The sequence below is a fragment of the Lolium perenne genome, chromosome 2 (genome assembly GCF_019359855.2).
Source record: "Lolium perenne isolate Kyuss_39 chromosome 2, Kyuss_2.0, whole genome shotgun sequence".
In the NCBI taxonomy this organism is placed as follows: Eukaryota; Viridiplantae; Streptophyta; class Magnoliopsida; order Poales; family Poaceae; genus Lolium; species Lolium perenne.
Genome location: NC_067245.2, coordinates 297140519 through 297167411, shown reverse-complemented (window position 1 = coordinate 297167411; position 26893 = coordinate 297140519). Strand labels below are relative to the sequence as shown.

The 26893-nt window shown below is 44.6% G+C and overlaps 2 protein-coding genes across 2 annotated transcripts; one reads left to right on the top strand and one right to left on the bottom strand.

Annotated features, from left to right (window-relative positions):
* Positions 1-2589: 2589 nt before the first annotated feature.
* LOC127336130 (uncharacterized) lies at positions 2590-3426 on the top strand. Its single transcript, XM_051362905.2, has 3 exons — positions 2590-2722; positions 2827-3069; positions 3161-3426. Exons 1-3 carry the CDS (start codon positions 2708-2710, stop codon positions 3188-3190), a joined length of 288 nt encoding a protein of 95 aa, XP_051218865.1. The 5' UTR covers positions 2590-2707; the 3' UTR covers positions 3191-3426.
* A 129-nt stretch (positions 3427-3555) lies between these two features.
* LOC127336129 (uncharacterized) lies at positions 3556-10718 on the bottom strand. The gene is made up of 19 exons (XM_051362903.2): positions 10559-10718; positions 10368-10471; positions 9857-9943; positions 9712-9787; positions 9535-9609; positions 9383-9436; positions 8897-8956; positions 8618-8734; positions 7827-7921; positions 7503-7705; positions 7030-7127; positions 6652-6755; positions 6417-6582; positions 6202-6324; positions 5874-5956; positions 5430-5574; positions 4970-4999; positions 4776-4846; positions 3556-4679 (listed from the first exon to the last, which is right to left on the bottom strand). Exons 1-19 carry the CDS (start codon positions 10595-10597, stop codon positions 4067-4069), a joined length of 2343 nt encoding a protein of 780 aa, XP_051218863.1. The 5' UTR covers positions 10598-10718; the 3' UTR covers positions 3556-4066.
* Between the last annotated feature and the right edge of the window lie 16175 nt (positions 10719-26893).

The window sequence follows — 26893 nt, the reverse complement described above, 5'->3', positions numbered from 1 at the left end:
GAAGACTGACCCTATTTCATTTAGCACGCTATTTTAAACCTTGCTTGAGGGCACCCGTTTGCTTTTGTTCTTGTTATCTAAGAGCATCTCTAGCAAACATCGCATCGGACCCCATCCGCATAATAACCGCTGTTTTCGGTTTTGGACGAAAAAAATGACCAGTTCAGACACTGCATCGGACTTCCATACTAAAAAAAAATCCGGGCCATCCAGTTTCCGCGCCGCGGAAACCCCAAGTTCCTGGGCTGGCGAGGCTATGCAAGCGCGAACCCCATCTTCTCCCCCGCGTTGGCGCGAAGGAACATTCAGCTCCTCCCTATCACGCTTCCATCCCACCAATCGCACCCGATTCCGCCGTCTCTACCCATCTCCAGCCACCGCAGCGGCGCGCTCGCACCGAGATGGAAGCCGTCAACCCGCCGATGTTCGCGGGCTAGGCCACGCCACGCGGATTGATTCCACCCACCGCAACCGAATCTAGCGCCGCCGCAGCAGCCGCCACCGAGGGGCTCGTGGTCGACACCCCGCAACAAGCTGCCCTCCCCAACAGCAAGCGGAAGCGGCTAGGGCAGCACGTCGTCGCCGCCCCTCCCGCACCCGATGTCCCTCCCGCTCCGACCAAGTGGGTGAAGCAGTCGGGCAACAAGCCGCCGGCGCGGAAGAAGCCGACGCCGAAGAAGCCAGCCGCAGCCAAGATGGCGCCGTTGACAGCGATGGCGAAGGCGCCGTCGGCGTCGGCTGCTGCGCACAAGGTGATCGACGAAAGTCCCGCCGTTTATGTTGCGTCGGAGTCGTACGTTGACATGCTCAACGACGCGTCCGTCGACATCGATTCACCACCGTTTGCGGATTACGGCGACTACAACAATGGCTTGGAGGAGGGACTCGAGGGCGATGAGTTTGGGGAAGAACATGACACCGACGGTGTTGAGGAAGATGAATTGGAGGAGATAGAAGAGGGGGCATTCAATGGGGCGGTGGCCAAGGCGAAGGGCGGTGCGATCAGGTCCGGCAACTACACCGAATTTGAGGATGTGATCTTAATCAGGGCTTGGGAGGCGGTTTCGACAGATGTCGTGACCGGTACCGATCAAACCGGCAAGAGGTATTGGCAACGCTTCGAGGACAAGTTCTTCCAATTGATGTCACCTCTCTTCTACTCCAACCCACTCCTACCGTTCAATCCAAGGTCGATGGGATAGCATCAAGACGACATGCAGCCGGTGGGCCGGTTGCATTGAGGGCGTGAGGAACTCGCCACCGAGCGGCACCAACGTCGGTGTTTGGGATGCTATCGCGCAAACAAGGTACAGGGAAATGCCCAATTTGAAGGGCAAGCCATTTACATTCTGTCATTGCTATACCCTTCTTGAGCACAATCTGGAATGGAAGTTGAGGGAGCAAGAAGCACCACCACCAAGGCATAAACTTGTCGAGTTGGAGGATGTGGAAGAGGATGATGTGCTTGAGAGAAAGAAGAACAAGAAGAGGCCGGATGGAGAAAAGATGACCAAGGACAAGATCAAGAAACAAGGAGAGGCCAAAACATTGTCTCTCAAGATCGATGTTATGGTCAAATCCAAAGAATTGTCGATGATGAAAACTTTAGAGGCAAAGAAGGAGATGATGGGGACGAAAAACAAGGAGAAGGAGGCAAAATGGAGCATGCTCCGGGAGGATGCAAAGCGCAAGGCCGACATCGAGAAGAGGAGAGCACGCGCCGAGGAGAACCGGGCCATTGCGGACCTCATCGCGAAGGAGAATGCGAGATGATGAACCCGACTGAGATAGATGAGGCCCGTCTTGAATGGTGGAATCTTGTGAAGACGGATATCTTGGCGCGAAGGAGGGAAGCTGCACGCGCTGCCATGAATGCCCGAGGTGATGATTCTACGGCGAGCGGTGGCGGCCATGTCGTCGGCAACCGACGGTGATGCTTGATCATTCTCATCCTTGATGATGTGATGTTTGATCCTCTTTTGATGATGTGTTTCATATATGATTGAGTATCTATTTACATGATTACGTTGCTATATTTGAGAATTATCGAATTATTTGCATAAACCATGTGTTTCTAGTTTTGTTTGCGGGCTAGAAAACCGTCGCGCAGCCTAGACGGTTTGGAGTGGACTACATACGCGTATTTGGGGTTTACGGTTTGGGGTGTCTGCTAGAGATGAATATAGACCATAAAAGATGTACTGTACTCCGTATCATATTTAAGAAAGACAAAAAAAAAATAACTTCTACTACAACGTAAGTAGGCCGATACAAGAAACACAAACACCTGCCTTCGTCGAGTCATCACCCAACAGCACAAACGTAGTTGCAAAACTTGCAATTGGGTGAGCATTGCCTGGTGCCACCTGGGACGGCACCGGCACGACTGGCTAAGCTAGCCCGCTCGGCGCTCGCACGGCCACACTGTTCTTGGTTGACCGGTGGAAAATTACCGGAGCCCGGGTCTGAGGGACAAGCCAGGCTTGTCACCCTCGAGAAAGGAACGGACGAGGTTTCCCTGCTCCACGGCTATATAAAACGCGGCGCCCTCCTCCCCCTCGATCACACCCCCTCCCGTCTATTTTCATCTCCACTTCTCCTGGTGGTCGCGGCTTCCTTCCCCTTCGATCTCTTCACCTCGTTCCCGGCGGCCGGCCGGGAAGTCGTCGGAATCCTTCGTGCTCGCGCGGGCTAGCTAGCTCTCGCCATGGCAGCGTCGACGGTACCTTCTACTCCTTTCTGACGTGCATTTGCTACGACTGGTTGTCCTGTTTGTTGTTGATGCGGTTCCCCTGACGTTTCTGATCGATGATTCGATGCTCGCAGAACAAGGGCCGGCCGCTACCAAAATTCGGGGAGTGGGACGTGAAGAACCCGGCGACGGCCGACGGCTTCACCGTCATATTCCAGAAGGCCCGCGACAACAAGAAGACCACCGGCGGCCCCGGGCAGTCCGGCATCCCGCCGGCATTCAGGAACGGCAACGGTTACGGCTCCGGCTCCGGCTCCCCGTACAAAACCGGCAACAGCTACCCGTACTCGAGGGTGGCATCGCCCAAACGTGTCAAGGTACCTACGTTGCCTACAGACATGCGGCCATGGTAAGAATTTCGCAGTTGTGTGCGCTTTTGTCTGACGGAAGAATATCTTTTATCTGCAGAAGAAGTGGTTCTTCTGCGGCAGCTTCTGATTGTATCGAACGCCAGGGCTAGCTGCTACTGTTGGTGAAAGAGATATGAAACCGTGCCACGCCAGAACCAGAAGCGCATATTCGATGGGAGGCCGGGGTGAAAGTTTTGGCAATCGGGTGGCGTTTTTGCTCCCGCTCGATCACCGCATTTGATGTGCAGAGCATCATCAATGAATGATGATTATGTATGACTCATTTCTGTCGAATAAAACTACCTGTAAATTGTGTCCCTTTTAGTCTGATGCAAATGTTCATGCTGACCATCGCTATCATTCATTCATCACCACCGCCACCTTCGCAAGTTTCATTCAGGTGCATATTTGAATTCGTAGTAATTATGAAATCCAACAGTTCGAACAGGCTCGTAAAGTAATAGGTACTTGGGAAAACAAACAAAAAATGGTATTCATAGTATTACACATGAGAATATATCTCCTGAAATCCGAGTCAAAATTTTAGTACTAACATCACCACCTAGAGAAATGAACAAGTATCAAGACCAGATATCACCAATAATCAGTTATTTACCGGACACGATCCAAGCAGAGACCAACTTCGTGTTTGCAGGAAGAAAGAGATATCTACTGTTAGGTATTCTGCATCATATGTAGCCAACAGATCGAGTACAGTGACCAACAGAAGTAAGACAAGCTTGAGCGGCTCGACAAGACCATGTTTGCATCTTTGGGTGCATGGCAGCGCCATCAAATGCAAATTGTATCAAAACATCAGCCCCTGGGGTGTTCAAACGAGAATGGTCTCACCCGTTCCCCCAAGCACCTGCACTGCACACCCATGATCATATGCCATCCAGGCATCCGGCATCATGAGAACAAAACTGTGCTATACTGCTACCCTCGGATCCACTTCATTTCCCTAGCTTTCATTATGTTCGTGCTTCTGTTCAGCCAAGGGACATTCCAGATTAGAGTTTCCATCACCTGGTTCAGAATGGCCTCCAGAACTAGCATCCGATGAATCTGGTGATATCTTTTCTACTGTGGTCTGGAGAACCGAGGATTCAACCAAATTCACACTTCCTTGTTCTTCTCCTAATTGTGTTGTGCCGGACATAACTCCACCGGTGGCATCCATAGCCTTCTCGTCTCCTGCCTCACAATTTACAACAGCAGTATTCACCAACACCTCAGCAGGTTCAGCATCTTCCTCTGTCCATTCAACAGACTCAGGTGGACTCTCTTTTACATCTGGGGTTGGCGGTCTGATGTCATCTTCCAGCTTATCAATGGGGCCATTTGTCAATACTGCATGACCAGTCTCTTCATTTAAGTCTCTGTCAGAACCAGCTAACAGTGGATCCAAACCTTTTGTGACATCTATAGGTTCACCAAGAATGACCTCATCCATATCCTCATCCACATTTGGTGACGGTAACTCCAAATTCGCGGAAAGGGAAGCTTCTGGGCCATCATTCAGTGCTTTGTCCTCATCAAACGCAAACCAGTTCGAGTTTGTAAAAAGGGAGCCCCTGCAAAGCATATTCTTCATCAGCCAGTTGTTGCAGACATCAAACAAAATGTACATACGAAAATAAATAATCAAATTGTATGGACAAGGAAAATACCTGTCATGATCATCACCAAAGCGAATATTGGAGATAACTACTTCAGCCGCTTCATCATCAAAATACACATCCTACAAAGGATAGTAACAATCAATACACAAACAACCACATTACATGTCCCGGAAATACAAATATCACCATGTTTGTACAGTATATAATGGTGCATGAACTTAAGAAAACAAAGCTGAACATACCTCATCATCTCGCTCTTGTGATACTTGAGCCTGCATATATAACCCACACATAAGTTATTAACCAAATAAATCTGAACACTGTATCCACTGTTTAAGCCATAATCATAATAGAAGATTATTATGCTCTAGAGATCTAATACATAGATTTGGCATTTTACAAGGTAGTAAATGTTAGGAATCAATATTTCTGCATATATATTTAGACAGAGATGTGTTGTGTGCATCTTCGGATGCAAAGGCCACAGAATAGTCCTGTTCTATTATCTAATAAAATACATATGCAAGAACTGATTCATTTACAGATCAGACGAGTTTGAAAGATCTAAACAAAATATAATAGATGGAAAATCCAGGAGCAAGTACAACTGTTTTACAACTGGTTAGCTATATACCTTGATAGAAGAGTGACATGCAAAAAGGAAATACTGACACTGGTAAAAAATAAAAGTAAAATACTGACCTCATCATCAACATCCTCATTACTGTGAATACCGTATTTAAATGCCTGGCTCAGATTGCTAGCAAGCGCAGCCACATCATAGTCCCTGTCTCGGAAGTCTTCATCATCGCTGTCCCTACCTCGATCCTGCAGTGATGTCGGTCGGCTATGACCAAAGAAATGTTTCAGCACATGACTTTTTCCCCATGGAAGAATGCAGGACATTTAACAAAGAGATAAGTTAAGCAAGTGGATAAAGTATGGACTCTGGAATACATAAATCACATTCTTAAAGCGATCATACTGCCTTGAATCATTTTCATTCAACAGAGCAAAGCATTATGATTTATAAGGAAGCAACATGAACAAAAAGAGAGCTCAACTAGGAACATACTATCAATACAGAAAAGCATAGACTAACAGTACAGAAGATGATTTCATGAGACGGAGTCAAATGATACTTACCCACAAGCCCATTGGTAAACATTTTCTACCGCATTACGCTTTGTTAGAATGCTAGAGTGCCACTCGCCCCAACCAGAGTTTTGCTGCAACCCAATCAAATACATAAAAGTTCAATGTAATGGCTTCAACCAAAGTTCAATGCGGAAATATAATAGGAATCAGGCCAACAAACAAGGAAATTTTGCAAGACATTATTACATGTCTACCATACTATCAGTGCACTAGGGGCCCATTAGATAATTAGCAAGGGACTAGTAACAAATCCAGTAGCATGTGAGAAAGGGTAATAGTAGCAAAATTTTGGTCTAGATAACAAAACAAATTAAACCTGCAAATGTGATTGGATTGTGCTGTCGCTGTTGGCCAGCTGAATGAGCTTGTTGGCTATGCGTGTAATATGCCCAACAAATCCATTCCTTGGTGGAATTTTTCCCTCTGCAGATAGCGTACGCTGCAAGGAGGGTAACAAGTGAATATATCAGTCGGAAAAGTAGACCTATCAGCCAGTTGGGAGTATATCAAAGACGAGACATTATTTGGTACCTTTGTTAAATCTACTGACAGCGCAGAGTTCTTCTCGGCTTCCAAAATTCTTGTAACTAGTTTACATTCGTCAAGAACATGTGCAATCAGCTGATCCTGCTTACTCTCTAAACAGGAAACAATTATGTTCTCCACATGATGATGCAAAAAGTTGTTGAAAGGGTACCTGATGATAAATACTTTGTCAGCTCTTTAACAAGTTTATGTGAAGCAAAGCTTGCAGTGTCTAACTTACTCAAAAAATAGATCTATAACATGCTTGATTGCTCCTAGGTGGATCAAACGCATTTCAGCAACTTCACTGCCAATCGACAGTAGGACAGAGATGAACTCAACAATCTGCAAAAGAACAATAACTGCCATCAATTATAACAAAGGAAGTAGAATTTACCTGAACACAAATTGCAGAACAAGGAGACAAATAACAACAATGCTTTGCATACATATCTCAATACTTGAGATTCTTCCGGTAAAAACAAAACAGTCAACTGTACCTCAAAATTCTGCCAAGACTATTAGACAAATTTCACTAATAGGTTTCGTGCGCTCCACCCATGTTAATTTCAGGACTAGTTCAAATAAGTAAATCTGATCAAAATTAATTACCACATACCTTCAAGCGATGCTTTCCAAGAGGAGGCTGTAAGCTGCCATATGTTGTCGGCAGTATAGCTTCAGCAGATGAAACATCCAGCAGCTTCAACAAATCACCTGAAAATTATGAGCACAAATTTAGAAATTTTGAGGATAATATACTTGGAGCATTGGTTTCTAACAACCGGTAAATATGGGCAGTGCCAGCACTTCATAGTTAATACTTAACAGAACCAAGTGTATGAAGAATGAACAGAAATAATCATGTAGGATTTAATTCAACAGATAACAGTATTCATGTTACTTCAGAGATGTATAAAACACTTTCTCTAAATAAGAGATATAAATCCTTGAATATGTGTATCATTTCCTATTTATTTTTCACTGTGGATTATGGAAGATACAAAATGTAAAACTGGCAGAAAATCATGAAGACCTAAATAACTGTAGCTAGAGTGTCTCTCCATGTGAAAAGATGTATAGACCACTAACCAAGGCTATCCAGCATGCCGTTGACTGTTTCTGGACTTGCAGTGACTAATGTTCCATGACTTAACTGACTACGGAAAGCTTGGTAGGACGCCGATACAAGTCTCTTAGGATCTAACAAAGATATGCACACTGACAATGAGTGGACCAGCACTGATTTAGGTCTTGAATCTTCAAAGGCATGATGAAACAATCTCCCCACAAAACTGCAAATGTGATGTAAAGAAGAAAAGAAGACAGAGATGGGTCAATACCAATTTGAAACGATAAAAGCCCTGAGACAACATATTCAACATTACAATGTAAGAGTGCACAAATCAAAAGCACCTAGGACTGGAAATTTTCGTAGCAAGTGCTGGAGGGGCATATCTAGTCACTGCACAAAGGATTTCAGCAGCATTTGCATGAACCTCAGCAGAATCCTGTAAAGAAAATTAAAAGGAGTCAGGTTGACAATAAAAGCATAAACCACAAAATCCCAAGAACAATGAAAAATTTCAACAGAAGAGACATAGCCACAATTCATACATGCTTTGTGAAAAAATATTGTGCCACCTTATACTTTGTGAGGATGTAACTACAGAACGATGCAACTGAATATCATTGCAGCATACATGGACATAGCCTGGTGGTTCACCATCTTAAATTCGTATGGGTAAAGAAGAGCAACTACTCAAGAAACATGTGGATGTGAAGCAGAAACTAGAAGGCAAGACTAACATCTGAAGGTGATTATGTATTTCTAAAGAGGACTTCACTAGCCAAGCCTAAGTAATGGATGAGAGGAGATAAACCCAAGTCAATAGCTAGTCAATCATGTGGCATCAGACAAACATAATGTATGTCAGTGTTATGTAGAACTCTGCGCAAGTTTCTTGCTAGAAAAAGACGATTCAAATTTCAGATAATTCACAAATGGTGCCTTTGGAGAATAATGCATTTTGGCTAATTAATTAACATCCAAAAGGCAGGCTTTCCAGGACACGCCTTTGCTAACAGAGTAACATGGTGTGGATAAGTATCAGCATAGACAAATTTGAAATAGTTTGAAAATTGAATAAACAGCGCAAGTGAGCGAATGACATGGTTAGATGCTAAAAGTAGTGTTTAGTTCTTACAGATGAGCTGAACTTGTCAACAATCATCTCAAGGACTTGTATGTCATCTAACCATTGCATGGAATCTGCATAACTTGTATACATAGTTTCATCAGCGCCGATTAAGCGAATTAACACCTGCATTACAGACCAACATACTATCAAATTATCTGGTACGGTTCAGTTAACTTACTGCAAAAAGTCACAATTTTCAAAATATTAATGAGGACCAGGGCTCCTTTTTGAGTCAGAACCACAGATAGATGGTAGAATGCAATTAAATTTGTCCTCAAAACTAACCTCCATGATAGAAGTGATCCCAATAAGATCGACAAGTTGGCTAACTATTTCAGGGTGGCCCTGCAGGAGGAATACAATAGCACGCAAAAATTTAAATGTTAGAATGAAATGCACACAAACAGAAAACCAATTACATGGATACTCTGCACACACAACTTTTAAATAAATACGCATGTAACAAGGAACTGGCAGAAATGGGTTAAACATATATAAACCTTGAGCGCTCGTAAACCTGAGATGGATATTTAAGTCATTTACAAGTATAGTTTTTGTTCCCAGTAATGGACTAGTGTTTGATTCTATAATTATCCGCTAAGTTGATGATTCTGGTATTAGTTGACTACCCCATATTTGAGCTTTTTAATACTATGGTACATACCACATATATGTAAGGTACATGAATGGCTGAAGCGGGAAATCTCTGTATCAAACAAATTATGGAAGACCAAAATAGGAGATGGCAAATAAAAGCAAAACTACACAAACCTGTACATAATTCATAAGTGGGAGTGTCTTTCTCAGCATCAAGCAAATAACCACCTGCAGCGCAGTATGTCAGGCTCAAAATCAGGGCATTGCCAATTAATCAGCCAAGAGAGACCAAACTTTTCCAGGAGCTAAGGATTGCATAAAAGTACCTTGCCAAAGTAGCCAGCCAATAAAGTCCCATGAGGATGGTCAGGCTTCAGGAAGGAGAAGAGTAAATTCATAAGCTGCGCAGAGAGCATAACTCATCAGTTGCAAAGAAAAAATACACCATACTATGGTAATACTGTTGCATCAACAAAAAAGCTAAAGCTAAATGTAAAACATACATCTTCATCCTCCACTAATGTCTTCAAGATGACATCCACTTCGCATATGAATATTTCACAAGCTATAAAAGGAAACCTGCAAACCAGGCACTGATGGTGGTGAGCAAAGTCCATGGTAGGACACAACACAAAACGTTTCATTTACCTAAATATCCTCTTCTTTTCAGCATCTTCAGGTGTCTCTTCCACAATGTAGCGGAGCAGTAACTCCACTTGAACTTTGTCTCGTAAACTACAACATCCAGAATGAACTTGTATTTATTATCAAATAATTTATTGCTCTCATAATTCTAATATCTTAAATATATATGATTTTCTGTTAAGGACATTCCGTTTTCTGGTGCATAAGCATTATAAGGAGGTCCAGGTAACAAAGATGTGGACAGTGAAATTAAAGGGCAAAACTCAATGTGGTAACATTTAGAGATGATTATATACCAGTCGAATTTAATACAAACTCAAGTAGAAACTTTGAGACAAGTTAAACACATATATTTAGGTACAGAAAACATGCACAGCAGTCATAATAAATTAATAAGTCCATATATATGCAAAGTTAAAACAATATCAGCAAATGAAGAGGTTCCAACGAAATCCAAAGCTCAAGAGAAATGAGAAAAAGAACACAAAGAAGTGTTCAGGAAGAGAAGTAGTACAAATTAATTAGTCTGGTGTTAAGTGCTTTGCACTCCTGGATTATTTCATCCTCATCTAGAAGGTCTTCCAACTTAAAATTTTCCTTGTCTAAAATAGTATCCACCTGAAAGAATCGGCAAGATGTCCATTATTAAATCAAAATTCAAAACTGTCACCTACACAGTACATATTCGAAAGTGCAAGCACTCACTGGTGATGCGGCAGAGAGTCCAGGTACGTGCCAAAACATCTTCAATGACAATTCCGTAAGTATCCAGCACGGTCAAGATCTCACAAACCAAGCAGATTTAATACTCCGATTTCCACTTTGCAGACTGATTCATGCCCAGAGTATTGAGAACAGACCCTGAAATAGCTGACCGTGAGACGTCAGTCGGTAAAAGATCAACCACATGAAGAAGAGTCAGCTTTCGTATTAATCATGCATCATTTGTCCACTACGATCAACCCACGAATTCCAGTGAAAATTAGTATCAGTGTTGCTACAGAATGTGTACATCCGCCTATATTTTTGGAAAATCATAATGCTTCAATCAACACATAGAAAAGGGCAAGAGCACAAAATGAAAACACGGACTGAAAAGGCCACCAAACATTCCCTGTAAGCACAACCTCGAAATACCAGGAAAACTAAAACCCCTGAAGAGAAGAAAGCCTCCCCAAAAATAAACATGATGTTTGTATTGAGCACCAACTACTACTCAAAAACACCCACCTCAACATACAAAATGCATTCCCCAGATGTACAGCATCCGAATCCTCAACATATATGCATCACAAAATGCGTTCCCCAAACGCCCACTCTCCAAATCCTCAGACAGCCGCACCTAGAGAGCCACGACCAAGACAGCAATCATCCCCCAGAATCACACGGATGCTCCTCAGAGTAGAAAAGCGAACCACGGAACCTGGAACCGATCGCATCAAATTCGGAAGCGCATCAACTCGGCACAAACAGATACACCCCCCGAACTACCCGCTTGCTTCCCAGTCCCCATCCGCAAAGGCAGCCTAAACCGCTTCAGTAAAAAAAAAAGGGGGGCAAAGCAATCCTACGAGCTTCCAGCTCCACAAGCACCAACTCCCGCAAAGCGAGGCAGCTAGTAAAGCGATGACGGGCGGGCGGGCTGACTGATTGACTGACACAACAACGCCACAGCCGCGCCCACCCACTCGGACATGACATGACACGCGGTAAAGCTAGCGCACAAACGCGGACGATGTCGTCATCCCCCAACTAGCTTCCAGTCAGGCAGACCAGCTCGCCCTCCGACGCATCGAATCGAGCCCGCGGCCAGATACAGCACGGCGCGGAGTGGTAGTTCAGACTTCAGACTACAGGGCCAGCAGCGGCATGGATAGGATTCTCACCGGATGTCGACGGAGTCGCGGCGGAGATTCCAGCGCGAGCGAGAGCAGCCGGTCCTCCTCGTCGTGGCGGCGGCGGCGGCTGACGAAAAGGGGATACAGCAGCGGGCGAGCGAGCGAGGCGCGGGCTCTCACGCGATCCGAAGCTTTTAGAGGAGCTCCGTGGATCCGCGCGCGAATCCCCGAAACCCTGGATGGAATTGGGCAATCGCGAGATGAGGAGTGGGAGGAGGAGACGACGGGTGGGGTGGGGAAGAGGGCGAGGGCGAGGGCGAGGGTTCGATCGCGAGAGAGACTTTGCGGAGAATAATAATGTAGTACTAACCTTTTTTTTTCCCTCTCGCTTCGTCTCGATGCGGCATGGGGAGCTGGACTCGGGGAGTCTCCGCCCGGCCGTGCGGGTATATGCGCCCGTCTCGCTGCCGCGTGGGTCCGGACAAGTTCCGGTCCCAGCGGACAGTCACCGTGCGGTAGATTCCTTGGTGCCGCCGGAGGTTTTTGGGCGGGTGAGGTGCGGTACAGTCACTCGTGCCTCGGTCCTTTAAAACGCAGGTTCGTGGCTGACGGGTGGGTCCGTGTACCTGGTGGGAACCACGGCACAGTGTAACTGCCGGTGGTGCGCGCGGTGCGTGGCTGGAGATCCGTGACGTGGCACGTGGGGCTGGCAGTGGGCGGAGAGCTCGTACCGGCGCGGGCGTCCCCGTCCAGAGCGGAAAGGCTGTAGTCCTCGTCACTCTCTGCCGGTGGGTCCAGGCGAGCGCGGGGTCCACGTGTCCGTGGGCCGTCGCACTGGCAGAGCATGGAGATTCGATCTCGGCGGATTCCGCAACGCTACAGACACTCGTTTGGCGTACGGGCAGCAGTGCCTGCCCAACCCGGGCTGCTCCGACCGACTTTTTCTCCACACACTGCCAAGGTGGGGCCACGAGTTTTGGGCCCCAGTGAGCAGCTGGTCACGCGAGTTGTACGGCCGTGTTCAGGTGTTGGTGCATCTGGGAGGCAACTCGGGGGCCACCGGTCACTGGGATAGCAACGGCTAGAACGATTTTTTTTTTTCAAAACGAATAAATTATAGTTTTACCGATTGGGCATGAAGATTTGAACTTTGATTTAATCTAAGAGACTGCTTGATTCGTCTGCTACGTGTGTTAAGTACAATCTCGATGATTCAGATGGTTCTTTGTGTAGGAGTATGTAAAAGTTGATGTGTATGTGGACACGGCCGGTTGGATGCGTGTTGCTCCAAGGTTGAAAAAATCATAATTGCCACTTCATTTGCCCTCTTGTTTACTCAACGGGTACCTATCGGTTTATTGTAGTTCGCCAGGTGTGACGTGCGCCTCCGTGGAGGTATAAATTTCCACATAGTAAATTGTCCCAACACCCCTTACATATGTACTAGTTTAAATAAAAATATATCATTGTTTCTTTGTTGACTGGACTATTCTCGCAAAATTAATAGTTGCACCAAACTCAACTAGAATATCAAGTTCAAGACATTGGAATACATACAATTTATTTCTATCGCACGTGTAAAGTTATTTGGAATCAATGGGAATATATGTCATCTAGACCTTGTTTAGATCATGGCCGCCATTTTTGCATGCTCTTGTCGGTTATTGGTCAAATCTTCTTATGCACCACATGCCTTAAGGTAAAAATTCCAACCGATATTCTCTGTGCGTGAATGTGCGCTAGACTCATTATTATTTTGGATAATTGTTATAAGCTTGAGCTTCGTATGCAATTACTATGTGTAGGTTCTCATCACGGACATTTGCACTTAGGCTGGTGCCAACGCGGGAGAGAGCGGGGGCGGTAGCGCCTGGCCTGGGGCGGGAGGCGGGCGGGAGAGGGGCGGGACGGGAGGGCGGGGCGCTGGCAGGCGCCCGGCGGTAGCGCCCGCTGCCGCCCGGCTACCGCCCGCGTTGGCGGCGGGAGTGAGGCGGGAGGGAGGCGGTAGCAGGGCGGCAGCGCTGGCGACGCGGGCGAGAGTGGGGGCGAGAGGTAGGAGACGACCGGGGGTTTTGCAGAAAACCCCCTGGACTTTAGGATTTGCTTAGGAAAAATAAAAAACATGGTAGGATTTGGCATTTTAGGGTGTTTTGAGCCAAATTTTGAGGGGCTTTTTGCACAAAAATTTAAATAGAGCTGGCACTATTTTATGATGTAATCGGTAACAATTTTAGTTCAATAAAATAATTTCCTTGCATTATTTATATTGTTGTAATGTGAAAATGAAAAGCTGATGTCGAGGAGAGAGAAAAGCTGACGTGAAGGAAAGAGAAGTAAAGCTGGCACTACAGCCTATGCATTGGCACCGTGTGGTGAGAGTGGGGTGAGAGTGGGGTGAGAGTGAGGAAAAAAGCTGACGTGGCGGGTGAGAGTGGGGCGGTGCATTGGCACCAGCCTTATGTTACCTATTATTTTCGCAACAACCACCCCCAACATACAACGTGCGCAAGACAAAACATTTATCAATATCTCTTATAGAGCAACAAAAAAACACTATCATGCATTAGTGATACTCTATCTCGACATTCAAGGAATCCACATCATCATTTTTAAAACCATCCTTTTTAGTCATATAATTGATTAGATCACACCATGTGACTACACAATTATAGAATTAAATCATGTGCAACTCAGACACCGCAATTTGTTTCGTCTTTAATCGTTTTAGCCAACCAAGTGATATCTCTACCAATTGTTTGAAATGATGAAATCATGTAGTTGCATTGGCCATTGTTTATTCTTCCACATGTAAGTGCTAAGGACATTTGCAAAAAAAAAGACACCGACATGGATATCTTCTATTCATGTCGGCTATCCACATCATCGAGTTTTCAATCCATTAATGCCATCTTCTATACGATTTTAACTAAAGAAAGATGAATAAGGTGCATTCTTGAACTTAATGTCCTGCCTCTAATTGATCAAATATACGCAACCATTCAATTTTGTTGAAATTTTAGCCTCTTGACTATTGTGACTAATTGAATCTTGCATATTCATGTGCAAACCTTCATGTTTCATGCATCTTCTACCCTATCTTTCACACACAAATTTCTTTAGTAAGAGGTAGAAAAATACGCAAAATTGACAGCCTATATTCTCTAAAAGAAGATAACCCAAAGAAGAAGGTTCCTTCCTATTTTTTCAAACTTGAAAAAATCCAGCACCCATTTTTCTAGTACATGAAACTAATACCCTCAATATGGCATTACGGAGAAAGAAAAAAATATTAACACTCTTTTCACCCATGCATCCAACCCAAAGACTAGAATATCAATATATTCCTTGTTCCTCCGCCTCTAAAGTTCATGCGATCGACAAATATGTACATGTATAGTTTGTTTAGCATAACTGATGACTGGATTTGAATCAACCTAGGTCACTCGGTCTTGCCAAATCTAGCTTTGCTCGAAATGTAGAAGTAGGTGCATGAAAGGAGATGAAGGCTTGGTCAAGCTTTAATGATTGTTGAAGATGTGTCATCGACCACTTGGGTGTGGCAAACAAGCATGTTACTTCGAGGGATACTTTGGAAGAGTGGATCATAGTAATACCAAGTGTAAATTATAAATACAAAACTTTGAATAATTTACATCATCTCACTAGTGCCATATTGAAAGTAGATTTTTCTATTTTTAGAAGAATGTAACAAAGTAGATTCGTGTTAGCTCACAACTCCTCCAGCTCCCCCCTCTCCACCCCCCCCCCCCCCGCCACAATATCCTCTTTCACGAAGTAAGTACATGGATCGCGTTGCCATGATCTCACTATGAGCTTGAGTTGGAGCTCAGAACAAAACGTTACAACCCCAACGAGCTTGGCTATGATGGTGGGTGGGAAAGGATAGTTACGGGCGTTCAAAGTCCGGTGGTGGCAGAGCTCCAAGTATAGTATAGGGGATCGCAACAGTCTTCGCGGGAAGTAAAACCCAATTTATTGATTCGACACAAGGGGAGACAAAGAATACTTGAAAGCCTTAACAGCGGAGTTGTCAATTCAGCTGCACCTGGAAACAGACTTGCTCGCAAGAGTTTGTCAGTAGTAACAGTTTTATAGCAGTAGCAGTAGTGAAATATCAGCAGCAGTGTAACAAAGACAGCAGTAGTGATTATAGTAATCAACAGGATTAAAATACTGTAGGCACAGGGATGGATGACGGGCGTTGCATGGATGAGAGAAACTCATGTAACAATCAAAGCAGGGCATTTGCAGATAGTAATAAAACAGTATCCAAGTACTAAGCAATCCATAGGCATGTGTTCCGTATATAGTCGTACGTGCTCGCAATGAGAAACTTGCACAACATCTTTTGTCCTACCAGCCGGTGGCAGCCGGGCCTCTAGGGAATCTACTGGAAATTAAGGTACTCCTTTTAATAGAGTACCGGAGCAAAGCATTAACACTCCGTGAACACATGTGATCCTCACATCACTGCCTTCCCCTCCGGTTGTCCCAATTTCTGTCACTTTGGGGCCTCGGGTTCCGGACAGCGACATGTGTATACAACTTGCAGGTAAGATCATAAAACAATGCATATCATCATGAAACAATAACATGTTCAGATCTGAGATCATGGCACTCGGGCCCTAGTGACAAGCATTAAGCATAACAAGTTGCAACAATATCATCAAAGTACCAATTACGGACACTAGGCACTATGCCCTAACAATCTTATGCTATTACATGACCAATCTCATCCAATCCCTACCATCCCCTTCAGCCTACAGCGGGGGAATTACTCACACATGGATGGGGGAAACATGGCTGGTCGATGGAGAGGTGTCGGTGGTGATGATGGCGATGATCTCCTCCAATTCCCCGTCCCGGGGAAGTGCCAGAACGGAGTTTCTGGTCCCGAGACGGAGTTTCGCGATGGTGGCGGCGTTCTGGATGGTTTCTGGCGACTTCGACTTTTCGTCTCGCGTTTTTAGATCGAAACCCTTAAGTAGTCCAGAGGGGGGCGTCAGAGGCCGGCCGAGGGGGCCACACGCTAGGGCGGCGCGCCCCCTCCTGGGCCGCGCCGGCCTAGTGTGTGGGGGCCTCAGGCCTCCACCAGGCTCCGTCAATCTTCTGGAAAAATAAGACCTTCGACATAAATTCCGGGGATTTTCTTGAAAGTTGAATTTTTGCACAAAAATGAGACACCAGAGCAATTCTGCTGAAAACAGCGTTAGTCCGTGTTAGTTGTATCCAAAATACACAAATTAGAGGCAAAACAATAGCAAAAGTGTTCGGGAAAGTAGATACGTTTTGGACGTATCAGTTGGCGAGGTTGGTGCCCCCAGTTTATTGATGATGAAATGTTATCAGTTTGAAGAACTTCTTTGTTGCATAAGTTCATTTGACATGTTTTAAGTTCATATAGGATCTGCTATATACACAAAAAAGACATGTTGTAATTATGGGTGTCCAATGTGAATGGTTGTATTCATGTTGCAAAGGTGGTTTGCGGCTGATGTGTCCATTAGTTTTATGTTGCATATATTTTTATAAACCATATGTTTGTAAACTAGGTGAGTTTTTTCGACAGGTGTAGTAAATTGAGTGTAGATTTCTTCTCGACATATGCTATTTCGGTTTGGCTTGTTCTAAATATTTCGACTATTTTCCACAACCTTTGTCAAATGACAGAACCGATGCCTATATGTTGTGGTGACGACGGATCAAAATTTGCACACATAGGCTATTTTTGGCACCACTGTATTTATAGGGAACTAGGGATTGGTGAGGATAATTTCCATTGAGTTGGGTGAACCTTTGTCTTCACCCAGTTTCTTTCCCCTAATCCCCAATCCATTAGGAAGAGTCACTTTTTTTTTAAATCATTCGGGTGGAAATCCGACAAAGCTGCATTTAATAACTGGAGTACAAAGAGACCCAAAGGGATACTAAGAATTACATAGGGGTCAAGAATTACAAAGAGGACCCTAAAGAGAAAACAGAAAACGCGACCAGGTCCTCCATCTTCCTCCTCCAGATCGAGCTCGACCGACGGACTGTCACAGCATCTCCAGGGACACACCACTTGGAGACGAAGCACAGGAGAACCCCGTTGGTTGGAGCAGACCCTACTGTCATTCAGTCCGACGCCAAACAGCATCGGAGAGGAGCTCCTCAACAAAGCCGCCACCGCCGTCAAGCAACTCCCACAATCAAGTCACCACCATGGTGCTTGAACAAGCAAGAGAGAGAGCCGGTCGCGACTATTACTGCGTCATCAGCAAGAAGGAGAAGCAGAGCTGTGTGGCACCTCCCGCCTCCTCACCTCCACGGCCGGCCAGGCCGAAAGAGACCAAGCAACCCACCCCCTTGCCCACTTCCCTCGCCACCATGGCCGGCCAAGGAGGTAAGGGCAATCTTCTCGCCAGCTGACGACTCCTAGGCACCTTATCGAAGAGCGTAGCCGTCGACGAACTCCAGACAAAGATCCACCATGGATCTGGAGGGAGGTCGCCGGCGACGGGCCACCTGGTGCCGCGCCAGAGTACCAGAGAGGCACTCAGCCCCTGCCACCTCCAGATCAAGCCTTTGACTACCACTCCGACCGCTCCCCCTCACCACCAAGACTGGCTAGGAGCGGATGAAGAGGCGCGAAGAGAAGCTCGAAGGAGATGACGCGGGCCTTATTGCTGAGATCGGTCGAGGAGGGGCTTCCTGGGCTCCGTCCGCCGGAGCAAAGAGAGATGCCGCCAGCACTCGGCCCGCTCTGGCCCCGAACCAGAGCTTCTACTCCAAACCTAACCGGCAAAACGCCGGGAAACTACTCCTAACCTAGGAAACTAACTTTGGCGCCTCACCTCCGGCCGGCAACGGAGGGGCTTGGGATCGGGCCAGATCTCGTGGGAGTGTCACGTCTGATGGTGTGCCTTAGGCATGGATGGGCGCCACCGTGAGCCAAAGGCGTGTGTGTGGGTGGCGCCAGCAGTGTGTGTGTGTGTTAAGTTAACGGGGCCCACTGGGCGTGTGAGAGGTAGGGCTAAGGGCCAGCTGTGTGGCGTGGTGTGTGTGGCTACATAGAGGGAGATCTGCTGTAACCGAATGAGTTAAGTCTGAAGAAATAGAAACGAAGCAAACTATCTCCTTCTCTCTGCTTTGTTTTGTTTCTCCTTTCTTCCTTCACACGATTTCTGTGTGTAGATCTGATCCTCACGCTGATCATCATACCAGCAAGGGGGATATTACACTTGTTGGTCTTGGTACAACCCTCACTATGACGAGCAGTATTTCATCACGCAGTTCATCCAGGGCCTCAAACCTGAATTCCGTCCGATGGTGGAAGCACAAGTGCCGGTGTCCCTGGAAAGAGCTTATCTGCTGGCTCGAGTACAACAAGAAGTGTTGGAGACAACAAAACAGAAAGGTCCACGCTATGCTGCAGCAACGCGAACTGAATCTTCCTCAGCAGGGGGTGAGGCGTCGAGGCCACCACTGAAATTGGCAACAGGAACACTCTGGAAGGATCGGCAACTCCGGGATTATCGTCGCGCCAACAATTTGTGCTTTAAGTGTGGTGACAAGTATGATCCTACACATCAATGTGCTCCCAAACCTGCTGCAGTGGTCAATGTCATGGAACAAAATGAATGCCCGATACTGCTATCTGAGGAAGTGCTGAACCTTATTGAGATGGATGACATTGCTGAGGCCAAACAGCTGAGCCTATCGATCAATGCCATGGCTGGGTCAGAGAGCTCCAACTGCCTTCGCCTTCGCGCTCTGGTGGGAAATCAGGTGATGCTCATCTTGGTGGACTCGGGCAGCAGCAACAGCTTTATAAACGCCAATATGCTGGACCGGATAAAGTGTGAAGTTACAGACGCTAAGCCAATGCCTGTTAAGGTGGCAAATGGTCAGTACATGTACACCTCCAAGATCGTACCAGCATTGTCATGGTGGTCGCACGGAGCTACATTCACTACAGCTATGCGTGTGCTCGACCTGGGTGGCTATGACGCCATCTTAGGTATGGACTGGCTCAAGCAACATAGTCCAATGGTGACTGATTGGGAAAAGAAGTTCCTCTCGTTTCCTTATGAAGGAAAACAAGTCACTTTGCACGGCGTAGCAGCCAATCAACAGACTTCAGTCCGCGAAATTTCCGTGGAGCAGCTGGCTAAATGGACAAAGGGTAATGAGGTTTGGGCAGTAGCAATTATTCATCCACCTGATGCACACTGTAGCGTTGACAACCAGCATCCACCAGAAATCGCAGCACTGTTGCAGGAGTTCAGTCCAGTGTTTGCAGAGCCAACGACACTGCCACCTCCACGACAGTATGACCACGCAATCACCTTGCAGCCAGACGCAGCCCCATTTAATGCTCGGCCATACCGTTATTCACCGGCACACAAGGACGAAATTGAGCGCCAAGTCGCCGCCATGCTACAGGCTGGGATTATTGTGCCAAGCATGTCGCCGTTCGCGTCCCCGGTCTTGCTGGTGCAGAAGAAGGACGGCACCTGGCGGTTCTGCGTGGATTACCGCCGGCTCAATGACCTCACAGTGAAGAATGTGTTTCCAATGCCGGTCATCGATGAGTTGCTCGACGAACTTGCTGGAGCCAGGATCTTCTCCAAGCTAGACCTGCGTGCCGGTTACCACCAAATCAGGGTGTTGCCGGCTGATGAGCCCAAGACCGCGTTCAAGACTCACCAGGGACATTATCAATTTCGTGTGATGCCCTTCGGTCTCTGCAACGCGCCGGCGACGTTCCAGTGTGTGATGAACACGATTCTGCAACCCTGTCTTCGCCGCTCTGTCCTAGTGTTCATGGACGACATCCTCGTGTACAGTCCTTCCATGGAGGAGCACGTGAAGCATCTGCGCGAGGTCCTTTCTATACTGAAGGCGGAAGAACTTTTCATCAAGAATAGCAAATGTTCCTTCGCGTGTGACAAACTTGAGTACCTCGGACATATTGTCTCGGGCGCCGGCGTGGCCACAGATCCAAGGAAGACTCAGGCCATGCAAGACTGGCCACAGCCCACCACTATCACCGAGTTTTTTTAAACTTAAGGCCTTAGCCCTGCTTTAAATTAATAAAGCAACGACACATACAGAGTTATGAGTTATGCAACACACTGAGCCACCGCTCCCAAAACCACACCATCGACCAGAACAGCGAGTACCCGCTCAACCACGACACAAAGCCTACCAGGTCCCCAGACCGAGCCACACACCACAGGATAGAGTACAACATAACATATCCAGAGAGCACACGAACACACACACTCTGCCCAGGTACATGGCGATGTCATATCACCGCCGGCGCCGCCAACTCCGCATGAAGCCTCCGCAGGGTCTGAAAGGACACGGATGTTGCCTAGAGGGGGGGGGGGGTGAATAGGCGATTTAAAACTTTTACGAGATGGGCTTAACAAATGCGGAATAAAACTAGCGTTTACTTTGTCAAGCCCAAAGCCTATATACTATGGTTCACCTATGTGCACCAACAACTTATTCTAAGCAAGAGTTCACCTATGTGCACAAACAACTTATGCTAAGCAATACAAGCAAGTATATGATAACAAGATATATATAACTTCAAGCACGATGGCTATCACAAGGTAAAGTGCATAAGTAAAGAGCTCGGGTATAGAGATAACCGAGGCACGCGGGAGACGATGAATTATCCCGGAGTTCACACTCTTGCGAGTGCTAATCTCCGGTGGAGAGGTGCGGTTGCTTAGTGCTCCCGAACGCCACAAGAGGCTCACCTTGAGGTGTGGTTGCTCGATGCACACCAACGCCACAAAGGCCTCACCCCAAGATGCGGTACTCACACCACACACCGAACGCCACGAAGGCGCCTCACCTAAATCTCCGGTGACCCTCGCCACAAAGGCCTAGGTCACGGTTCCACTAAGGGATTTCCTTCGAGGCGGAAACCGGGCCTTACACAAAGATTGGGGCACACATCCACAACTTAATTGGAGGCTCCCAACAAATCGCCACAAAGGCCTAGAATCCGTCTAGGGTTCCAAGAACCCAAGAGTAACAACTTCCTTGCTTTCACCTCCACGAATCACCGTGAAGAACTCAAACCGATGCACCAAATGCAATGGCAAGAACACCACAAAGATGCTCAAGTCCTTCTCTCTCAAATTCCAACAAAGCTACAAAAGCTATTGGGGGAATAAGAGAGGAAGAACAAAGGAATTCACAAAGAACACCAAGATCAAGATCTAGAGGATTCCACTCACAAAGAGATGGATTTGATTGGTAGAAAAGTAGATCTAGATCTCCTCTCTCTTTTCCCTCAAATGGGGGCAAGAATCATGGAGGGATTGAGAGATAGTGCAAGCTTCTCTAGTTCAACAATGGAGGAGAGAGAGAGTGAGAGAAGCTCAGCCCAAGGAGGAAGAAGGGGTGTATTTATACCCCCCAAGAAAATCGAGCCGTTTGGGCAAAAACAGGGCCGGATATTCCGGCCCAAGTTGGGGCCGGATTATCCGGGGGCCGGATAATCCGGCCTCAGGGACAAAACCTGGACAAAATCCGGCCAAAAATCCGGCCCCTATCCAGAGCTGCTTTTCTTCCGGTCCTTAGACGATTTCGGGGGGCCGGATATTTCCGAAATATCCGGCCCGGATAATCCGGCCCGGATATTTCGAAAAATCCGGCCTGCAAAGCTGAGAAACACCAAAACTAAAACGGGCATAACTTTAGCATCCGGACTCCGATTTTGATGATCTTGGGCTTGTTTTGAAGCTAGGAACAAGCTCTACAAGATCATGCAGGAAACCATCATAGTCCAACAAGGTAGGATAGAAACAAATGATGAAAGGTTTGACCTATCTAAAAAAGACATACCGGTAAAACCTCCAATCTCGAAAATGCAACAAGTTGCCCATGCAAAAACCATTCTCAATGAACTAGAGCTTGTCATGAGAATAAGCACAAGCTCTAAAACATCACATGGATAAGATTCAAATAATAACCAAGAAAGATGATGTAAGGATGCAAAGGTTTGAGCTCTCTCCGAACGATACGATCGAGTTACTCACTCGAGAGCCCTCTTGATAGTACGGCAACTAAACTATAAACCGGTCTCCAACTACACTATGAGACCGGTGAGAAACAAACCCTATCAAGAGCAAACCTTATACTTGCGCATTCCACTTGAGCTCGATGACGACGATCTTGACCTCAACAAGATGGAACTCCTTTCTTGCTTGTGCTTGCTTGACGAAGTCTTGTGGATTGCTCCCCCATAATCCACCATGGGAGAGCTTCTTCTTGCCAGCATCTTCACATAACCATGACCACCATGTGGATGGCAAGACTCAAGCAAAGGACCTCTTCGAGATGGCTCATCTTGAACTTGCACTTCATTTCTTCATTCTTCATCATGTTGATGTCTTGAAGTAACTTGAGGGCTCACTTCATCTTCATCTTCAAGACATACTTGACACTTGATATCTTTCACCAATTTCTTCTTATTGCAACCTTGAAGCCAACATATGGTTCAAGAATTGCCTATGGACAACTCCTACAAATATAACTCAATGCAAACATTAGTCCATAGGGATTGTCATTAATTACCAAAACCACACATGGGGGCTCCATGCACTTTCAATCTCCCCCATTTTGGTAATTGATGACAATCTCTTTGAGAGGGTTTATATAAGGAATTTAAGTAACAAATAAGTTGAATATATAGAGCAAACTCCCCCATAATATATGCATGTGTGAATGATCTTGACTTTCATTGCATATATTGGCATTCAAAGCCTAGTGGAGTTTCCTCTAAATATTCAACTATGCAAAGCAACAAGATGCAATGCAATAAAGGCACATGCTTAAGCACAAAGCAAAGACATAACCAAATTCCCTTAAACCCTCCAAACTTCTCCCCCATTGGCACCAATTGCCGAAATGGGTGAAAAATTTAGAAGGCTAATATAGTGAGAGTTCCTCCATAGCGTGTGCATTTCTCATAATTTGAGTGGAATCAAATGCACATATCCAATGGCGAATATTCGGAAGGAATCACACTATAGATAGGATCAAAGATTGCAAAAAGATAACAAAGTCAAGAAGCTTCAACAAATGAAGCAAGCAACCAAATGAATCACAAAGAGGATACCAAAAGAAAGATAGATATTATGATAAGATCAAGAAGATTGCTCTAAATAATATGAGGAAGCTCCCCAAGGTTTGTGCACAAAACTAGACAATTTGCATTGGAGTATAAAGTGCACAAACATGGAATCATCACTCCCTCATTACCATTTAAAACACAAACATTTGGAATAGATCATAGATAGAGAAATAAGCTTAACACTTGCAACAAACAAATAGTTGAGCAATAAGTAAGAGGCACCATAATAAAAGGCTCAACCAAGAGGATATGTGAAAGGCATGATAAAGCATATTATAAGACTATTATATGGATGAGCAAAAAGCATCATCATAGTCTTCAATGAATTATATTCCTTAGCATGACCAATCAACATGCAACAAATAAATAAGATATCAAATGGAGATGTATCATCTCTTATGTGTATGAGTTTCTCTAAGTGGACAATATCACAAAGATATTTATCCACAAAGAAACATGCACACACCAAATAGATACACAAGAAAAATAGCATGATATCCAAGACGAAGTCATGCAATATACCAATAAGATTTTTGCTTAATAGCATGGCCAAAGGCTCAATATTATCTTATTGTACATTCATGAACTTCAACCACAAACAACTAAAATACATCACAAATATCAACAAGGGATAGAAGATAGTTGGGATGCATTTGAGAAAGGCAACAAGTATCACAAACGGGGATACCAAAAGAAGTAACTAAATTTGCACTTTCATCTATATTGCACATGTGAGAGCCTTGAGGAATTGATATGCAACAAAATTGCTAGATAGGCATAGTTGGGATGGATGAATCATGAGCATGATTTAAAATACTTCCCAACAAATGCACTCATCTCAAATTACTCACATTCACAATAAAGAGGTTTCATTAAGACTTTTGCAAGAAGCACAACATTTGCAAATCAAGAGATTCATGCCAAGATGCAACCATAAGGTTGGATACAAGAAAAGTATGCATGAGAAGATACTTGTTACCAAGATAGCATTGGTGTGGATGTAGTAGATATGTGTTCGTTGATCATCCTAGCTTGCCTCACGTTACCATTGAGTCACCACTTCTTTCCAAGAGTGAGACAAGCATTCAATGCATATCCATTGTACCTAACACAAAGGTAAGTACAAAATGGTCCCCAAACTAATTGGGTCCGAAGTAGTTAGACACACTACAACATATAGGACAAACTCCACAATACTATGTGCATATAGATATGAAATTGAATTTCATGCACATCTTAGCCAAATTAGGATTTGATGGAGTTTACCCTATATATTGACTCAAAGGAAGTAACACATGCCATAAGATATACATATATTGAATATGCATGCACAAAACTTTCAAGAACCAAATAAAGATGTAATTTGTACAAAACACCAAATAAATTAAGAGACAATGGTTGTCCAAATTATATCAACGAATCAAATCAACACAAGATTGACTCCAAAGAATTATCTCATTATAAGAAGCTAATTAAACCTAAACACAAAGGAATGAGATAACCAACTCCCAAGAGAGCAAGGTTCCAACAAATAAACCAAACCCTCGACACTTTTTATGATGGCACAAAGTACCAAAAAGAAAATTTTATATCTCCCAAAACCAAATTTTTGATAAAGATCAAGAGATGTTAAGCATTCTAACAAATATAGAAGAGCTCCCCCAAGATTAGTGCATTATCTAGGATTTTTCATATGAAGACAAAATGCACAAAACTAGGATCATCACGCTACCTATATATACTAAAATGCTAAGAAAGTTGAATAGACAAATTAGATCCATAAGATGCAAGGAAGACATATGGGAGTCAAAGCAAAACAAATTCATGGCAATAAATAAGGCAATTTGAACACAAGAGCCAATGTAAATATGATCAATAAAAATCTACCTCATAATAGATTACCAATTGTCCTAGGACAAGAGGTATTTAGGAAATATTTCCCGGTGGTAGTTTGTAAGTAAACGAAAGATCATATTTACAACGAATAAAGCATATGGTAAAAGATAAGAGTTAACCATCATGCAAAGATAGTTTCTTGATAGCTTCATTTAGTCATACCAACATGCAAAGCAATTAATAGTATTCATACCAACATGCAAAGCAATTAATAGTATTCATACCAACATGCAAAGCAATTAATAGTATTCATACCAACATGCAAAGCAATTAATAGTATGACTTGAAGCATATGGTTTTCCAAAAAGTATTGAGGGACACATTGTGAAAACCATGCTAAGGACCACTTTCACAAATAAGATCCACAAAGATATTAGCAATGAAGCCATTTAAGCAAATTGGAACTTGTTTGAGAAAACATGTCACATATGAGAGATAATTTACAATATCAATTCTATGTGACACAACCTCAAATGTTCACATTTCCTAGGATTGTAATATGCACAAAGCTTATTACTCCCCCATAATGTGATAAGGAATTTATTTTCACAAGAGGCAAATAAGATCCAACTAGAGATATTAATGGACATTAGAATTTGAATTTCTCATGAAGATGACATACCACATAGCGACTAGATAATCTCGCAATATCAATTCTAAGTGATATTCCTCATGTACACACATTGTTTAGGATTATGAAATTCCCAAAGGAATATCACTCCCCCAAAATGGGATTGTCCATTAATCGCTCATAAGAGCCATATAAGATACAACAAGATGCAAAGAGGCTCCAACACAAACACAAATACATGGTGTGCAACCCAACATGCATAGACTTGATTTCTCAAGCAAAACTATTAGGAAGCACAACATATACAAACACATGTTAGGAACAAAACTAACACATGCAAAGGGGCGAGTAACTTTCAATATAAATGAGTTGAGAACATGTTACCGCAAGGAGGAACATTGAATATATGATAGAAGCAAGATAACCAAAAGACTTGGCTTGAGATAATATAAATGATGAAGATCCCTTAATTCTTCATGATGTAGCCAAGTCTCCAAAGCCCTCCAACAAGCACCTATTGATCAAATTTTGGATTGTTGGTCCCCAACTAAGTTGGGTCCTAAGAGGTTAGT

What these genes read in the sequence shown, in the direction of transcription:
- LOC127336130 (XM_051362905.2), top strand. An exon ending in CATCGCCCAAACGTGTCAAG is followed by an intron (nt 3,070 to 3,160) that starts GTACCTACGTTG and finishes TTTTATCTGCAG; the next exon opens with AAGAAGTGGTTCTTCTGCGG.
- LOC127336129 (XM_051362903.2), bottom strand. Translation starts at nt 10,597, where the DNA reads ATGTTTTGGCACGTACCTGGACTCTCTGCCGCATCACCA. An exon ending in GAAAAGAAGAGGATATTTAG is followed by an intron (nt 9,788 to 9,856) that starts GTAAATGAAACG and finishes CCTGGTTTGCAG; the next exon opens with GTTTCCTTTTATAGCTTGTG. An exon ending in TGTCAGTAGATTTAACAAAG is followed by an intron (nt 6,325 to 6,416) that starts GTACCAAATAAT and finishes CCCTCCTTGCAG; the next exon opens with CGTACGCTATCTGCAGAGGG.